This window comes from Populus nigra, chromosome 7, assembly GCF_951802175.1.
Source record: "Populus nigra chromosome 7, ddPopNigr1.1, whole genome shotgun sequence".
Taxonomy (NCBI): Eukaryota; Viridiplantae; Streptophyta; class Magnoliopsida; order Malpighiales; family Salicaceae; genus Populus; species Populus nigra.
Window position 1 is genome coordinate 13,585,817 of NC_084858.1, and position 6,000 is coordinate 13,591,816.

Genomic DNA, 6,000 nt, shown 5'->3' on the forward strand with positions numbered 1-6,000 from the left:
AGCGGTTGCTTTTCAAATAACTTTTCTTGCCGAAATGTATGCCAATGATGTTTTTTCATTTTTTAAAAATCATTTTTGACATTAGCACATCAAAACTATCCAAAACATACAAACCATATTAAATTTTTTTAAAAAATTGAATTTTTTAGGAACGCGTGCAAACCGTGTTCCCAAACAGTTTCTCATGTTTATCATCATGGATCTATCACCATCTATTTATTAATCTATGTTGATGATATAATCTTAGTTGGCTCTAGTGTTCATTCCATTGGCAGTGCTATTCATTTATTACATAAACATTTTGTTGTCAAGGATATGGGTGCATTGGGTTTCTTCCTAGGAATTGAAGCCATACGAGAGGATCATGACCTATTCTTATCTCAATGACATTATATATTGGATATTCTTGTCCACAACAAAATAAACAAGGCAAAGCCTTGTATTACACCCAATGCCCCATCACAATCTGTCATCATTTTTGCTGGCACTTCATTTCATGACCCATAATTGTATCGTAGTGTTATTGGTGGCCTATAGTACTTGTCATTTACCTAACATGATCTTGCCTTTACTATCTACAAAGTGAGAAAAATATATGCATCATCCTATGAAGGTACACTAGGTCGCATTCAAATGAATCCTACGTTATTTAAAACACACTATACATCATGCTTTGTTGATCCAACCATTATATACTCTTCAGCTTCAAACCTTTAATAATGCTAATTGGGCAACAGATCATGACAATAGACGATCCATTGGAGTTTACTATGTCTATTTAGGCTCTAACTTGATTTCTTGGAGTTTCAAACAACAACACACAATAACTCGAAGTAGCACAGAGGCAGAATACAAAGCTCTCGCTAACATTGCTGTAGAAACTCAATGGCTAAAGTCTTTGTTGATTGATCTTCATGTTTTAATTACTCCCTCTCTAATTATATGGTGTGATAACATTGGGGCCACGTATTTATCTAGCAATCCATTGTTCTATGCTTATACAAAGCATATTAAAATAAACTTTCACTTTGTCAGAGATCAAGTTATATGTGGTTAGCTTCTTGTGAAATTCATCTTTACCAAAGATTAGTATGTTGATGCTCTTATCAAGCCTCTACCTTCTGTTCAATTTTAGCTTCTCCATGATAATTTTAGGGCTCGTTCCTTACCCTTTTGATTATGAGGGTGTGTTGAAGAATCAACCTATGACACCTCAAATTCCTTAAACTTACATAAAACACCTCAAGCAATAGAGCCCTGCAACAACCTCAACAACGATTCCAATATTTTAGGATGTTAACAAATAGCCTTTCAAATATTCAAATTACTTGTTGATAAGATATATGTATTGAGATAGGAAAGTAGTCTATATTTTTTCTATGTAACAAGAACTTTAGAGTAGATAATAAGATATTGTATTAAACCATTATTTCTTGTAAAAACTTCAAAGCATAAAGAAACTTTACAATTTGGAATCCTTTTTAGATTTTCAAAAACATTTTTTTAAAAAAAAAACAATGATTGGAGTTTTGGCATTTCTTACCTATTTAAATTTATAAATTTAGAATATATTTATATGAATTTGTTGAGTTAATAATACTTAAATTGAAAGATTAAATTAGCAAAGATCACAAATCATAGAGGAGATAAGTTTCACAAAAATTAGAAATTCTTAAGCATACTAATTTTTTTATCATCTTTCACCAATAAAAAAAAATAGAAGAGATTAATATTCAACAAAATCTCATTCATCTTGGTTCTTTTAAATTAGATTCTCTTTAGCAACATAATTTGTACAAAGAACATCATTATTAAGTCTACTAAGAGAGGTAAGGTTGCTTGAATCAATATGGACACCAAAATAAAGAAAATAATATCAACATTGAAGCATGACTGATCATGCAAATCAAGTATCTTATTGAGAAAATCTATGCAAATCAAGGGTTGTTGATTTTTTTTCTCAATAATTAATTACAAAAAATCTTAAAATTCTTTATTTTCATCTCTATAATAAATAATGGAGTAAGAATAAAAAAAAAATAGGGTGGGAATAAAACAAATAACACCACCCGATCAGAATTTTGAGGGAAAATATATAAGAAAGTAATCCCTTAACTAGGATCTGCATTTCGATTTAGTCCTTAAAGTGTAAATTAAAACATAAGGAATTATCACCAATTATTCAAATTCAAGGAAGTAGCTAGGAAGATTATTGGATCTTGGAGAAAAGGAAACGGTATGCCTTGTGAGGTTTGGTGGAACATCCTGTTCCATCACACATCACACACATCAAGTAGCCTTCACCTTTCTTTCATGGCTATAAATTCAAGACTCCTAATTGAAACTTTCCAGCCTTGCATGACTTGTGTCAAACTCCTTTTTCCTTTTCACCATTTAATACAAAGAAAGGGAAATATTGGGCATACATTTAACCTTCAGAGACATGATTAAGCTGTGTGAAAAGGAAGGTTCGCAACTGTCGATTCATTATAATATTTGTTTTAGCTTCCAGGCATATAAAATGAACTGATACATAAAAAAAAAAAAAAAAAAAACTCTCCGTTTTCTCTCTAATTATGATTCATGTACCTGAATTTCACCTTGGCAAAAACTTTTTAGACAATGGCATGACCAAACTTCTCATAACCCTTGTTCTAATAATTCTTGCCCCCATGATTCCTCTCTACATCCTGAATATCTCATCACCAATATGGCTGCCTTATAAGAGCTCTGAGAGCAGAAAATGTGACATATTTCGTGGGACATGGATTTCGTATCAGAATATGCCATACTATAATAATGCAACCTGTCGAGAAATCTTTGATCAACAAAACTGCATGAAGTTTGGCAGACCAGATACTGATTTCATGAAATGGAAGTGGAAACCAGACAAGTGTGAGCTGCCTCGCTTCGATGCGGAGCAGTTTTTGGAGCTTGTAAGAGGGAAGTCAATGGCATTTGTTGGAGACTCCTTAGGAAGAAACCAAATGCAGTCACTGCAGTGTCTCTTAGCCAGAGTAAGTGTTCAGAATTAGTAAAAAATAAGTAGCTGATCATTGAAGCAAGTGTTTTTTTGCATGATAAATTCACTTCTGTACTCACAGGTGGTCTATCCTGAAGACATTATTTCTTACACAGAAGATAAAAGATTCAAGAGGTGGTTCTATGTTAACTACAACTTCACACTAGCATCCTCTTGGGCACCCCACTTGGTTCGAACCATTGACACAGACCCTAATGGCCCGACCAATAACCGCATTTTGAATCTTTACTTGGATGAGGCCGACGATGCCTGGGCAGCTCAAATTGAGACGTATGACTACGTGATCATCTCGGCTGGAAGATGGTTCTATGGACCACAAGTATTTTATGAAAATGGCAAGGTTGTTGGATGCCATCGATGTCTTAAGAACACCATCAAGAACCTCACAATGTTCTATGGATACAGGAAGGCTTTTAGAACTTCTTTCAAGACCCTGCTCAGCCTTGCAAGTTTCAGTGGGGTAACATTTTTGAGGACCTTGTCACCGGCACATTTTGAGAACGGTGAATGGAATAAAGGAGGCAATTGTGTCAGGACGCAGCCTGTTTCTAATGGAGAAATGAAATTGGAAGGGGGTGATTTGGAGCTATACTTGACTCAAGTAAAGGAGTTCAGAAGAGCAAAAAGGGAAGGAAAAAGGAGGGGTTTAGATTTCAGGTTGCTAGACATAAGTGCAGCAATGGTTGTGAGGCCAGATGGACACCCAAACCATTATGGACACTGGCCGCATGAGAATGTGACTATTGCCGATTGTGTTCATTGGTGCTTACCAGGCCCAATTGATACTTGGAACGAGCTCTTGCTTCAGATGCTGAAGCGGGAAAGGCACTGAAGAGCCATTCAGTAGCAGACTACAAAATATTCAGCTCAATGCAATCTGATGGGTTTGGATCAGGCCAATGGCTGGGGGGAATCATGTGGAGTGTGAAAAGGCATGGTTTCTGATTTCCAGTTTTTGTTGTTTATTATTTATTTCAAGTTGCCAGTCGTCTCCGAGTCAATATCTTCCATTTGGTTATGGTCCAAACTCCTGAGAGACGGACGGTAAAAATTATAAAACCATCATTAGAATCTGTTAAAGGGATTCTACGCCCAAGTGCGATCAACCATCTCAATCAGGATGTTGTTTCTAGTTCTAGTTCAAAATGCCCTGTTCAAGTGCAGAAAAGGTAGAAAAAAACAAAGAAACTAGGCACTAGTGAATCTCCGGGAGCTTTGTATTTTCACAATGAAGATGTTTAACTAGTATCTCTATAAAATGTTTTCATATTTTAGCAGTGAGCATCTTGCATAAGATCACTGACAGGCAGTAGCAACGTTTCCTGGAAGCGAGGGAAGAGGAGCAGGATTCTTCTTCTAGTTCTGCCCATGGTCACTTACTACCTTAGAAATCATTATAGAAAAGGAAAGCAATTTCATGTATTAGATCTTAAAACATTGTGGTATAAGAGCAACCCTAGCAGTAATAATCAGAGGTTCTTAGCATACCCCAGTAACCCCACCGCTAATCCTAGATAATGCTAGACATGTAACCCTACTTCATCATCACCTTTTGACCTAAATTATTGTTCTTCTTAAATAACCCAGATAATTAATTTTCTTAACATTTTCCTTACTGCTAAAATGTTTCTGTCCAGCTCATCACTAGATAAATAAATGCAGTCAAGTCTTGCCTTAATCGCCTCCTACCCGAGCTTGAACTTTCCAATCTCAAACCTGTTCTGGACCTTGAAGTGGAATCATAATAGCTATAAGATTTGTCTGAAATGAAAAAATCAAGGGAAAAAAAAGAGATCATGATCCCAATTTACAAGTTTATAAGGATTCTGGTGTGGTTAGACAACTATTCCTTCTAAATTCCAACTGCTAGTTCCTTCTTCTCAAATCAATTTAAATGGGAAAAATATTTTAAATCAAATAAAGGAAAGCGTAAAGAATAACTCAGCAGCCTCCGAAGTCCCACCAATCTTGGTTGTCACACTAGGTGGGGGCGTGTAATAGGGTCTCAGCTGATATTTTAGTTCAGAAAGATGTAGGTAGCAGTCGACTATCAAAGCAAAAGGTAAGCTTACCTTTCCTCTAAGAAAAATGTGATGAAATGTGCCCAATCTCACAGAAATGCGATTTGCAATCATCGATAACTTTCCTCCTAAGCCACGCCTGTGTCACTTGGCACTGAATACAACCAACCGAGCATTCCTGTACTTGTATTTGAAGATACCTGCAAAGCTAAACACCATGAGGTGGTACAGTGTATCCATGAGCCTTATGATTGCTGGGAATTGTTGACTATAAAATGTGGTTACTGTTTGATCATGTTATAATTCTGTTGCATTCCTATTCCCATGTGGCCCTAGACAAAACTGCGCACCCATTTCTGTGTCTAGAAAATAAGGAATGAGAGCAGCTGCAGAAAGGAATGCAGTCCATTTCCACCCTTTATTTCAAAACTTGGCTTGAGTCATTTCCAGCTTCCAAGCTCATCAATAGTGTGTCATAGCAAATTTAATAGACATGGCTTTGATTTCCATTACAGTTATTGCTGGTAAATACGATTAGGGCACGTTTATTAGACAAACAAACTAGTAATGAAGTCTGTACAGGCAATATTATCAGTATCATGATGCTAACATTTTTAGGTACAAAGAAGGCAGCTGGAAAAATATAATATGAAAACTAATATGACAGAGAAACGTAGTGCTCAATTATGATGACGATGGTTAACCAAAATAAAGGGCATTTACATCATGATTGTGATTTAATACTCAAACTTCACCTGTATTAAGGTTGGTAATGACAGAATTGATTGGAAAACGAAAAGGTTAGGAATTTCCAAAGCTACTATTCAATGTAGATAATGATGCTTCACCAAAGACAAAAGGTGTATTAACTTTGAACCAGCAAGAACTCTCAAACCTCAGCTCTAACAGCTGTTAAAACTAATAATTGGTCAACGT

General features: G+C 35.8%; 1 protein-coding gene across 1 annotated transcript; it reads left to right on the forward strand.

The window, feature by feature from the left end:
• The first annotated feature begins 2,524 nt into the window (after positions 1–2,524).
• On the forward strand, positions 2,525–4,320 carry LOC133698936 (protein trichome birefringence-like 19). The gene is made up of 2 exons (XM_062122049.1): positions 2,525–3,017; positions 3,105–4,320. The coding sequence occupies exons 1-2, from the start codon at positions 2,577–2,579 to the stop codon at positions 3,873–3,875; spliced, it is 1,212 nt and encodes a 403-aa protein (XP_061978033.1). The 5' UTR covers positions 2,525–2,576; the 3' UTR covers positions 3,876–4,320.
• Positions 4,321–6,000: the final 1,680 nt, after the last annotated feature.

Excerpts from the sequence above, each read along its gene's own strand:
- LOC133698936 (XM_062122049.1), top strand. The coding sequence starts at position 2,577 with ATGATTCATGTACCTGAATTTCACCTTGGCAAAAACTTTTTAGACAAT. Across the intron at positions 3,018-3,104 it reads TGCAGTGTCTCTTAGCCAGA|GTGGTCTATCCTGAAGACAT; the intron begins GTAAGTGTTCAG and ends CTGTACTCACAG.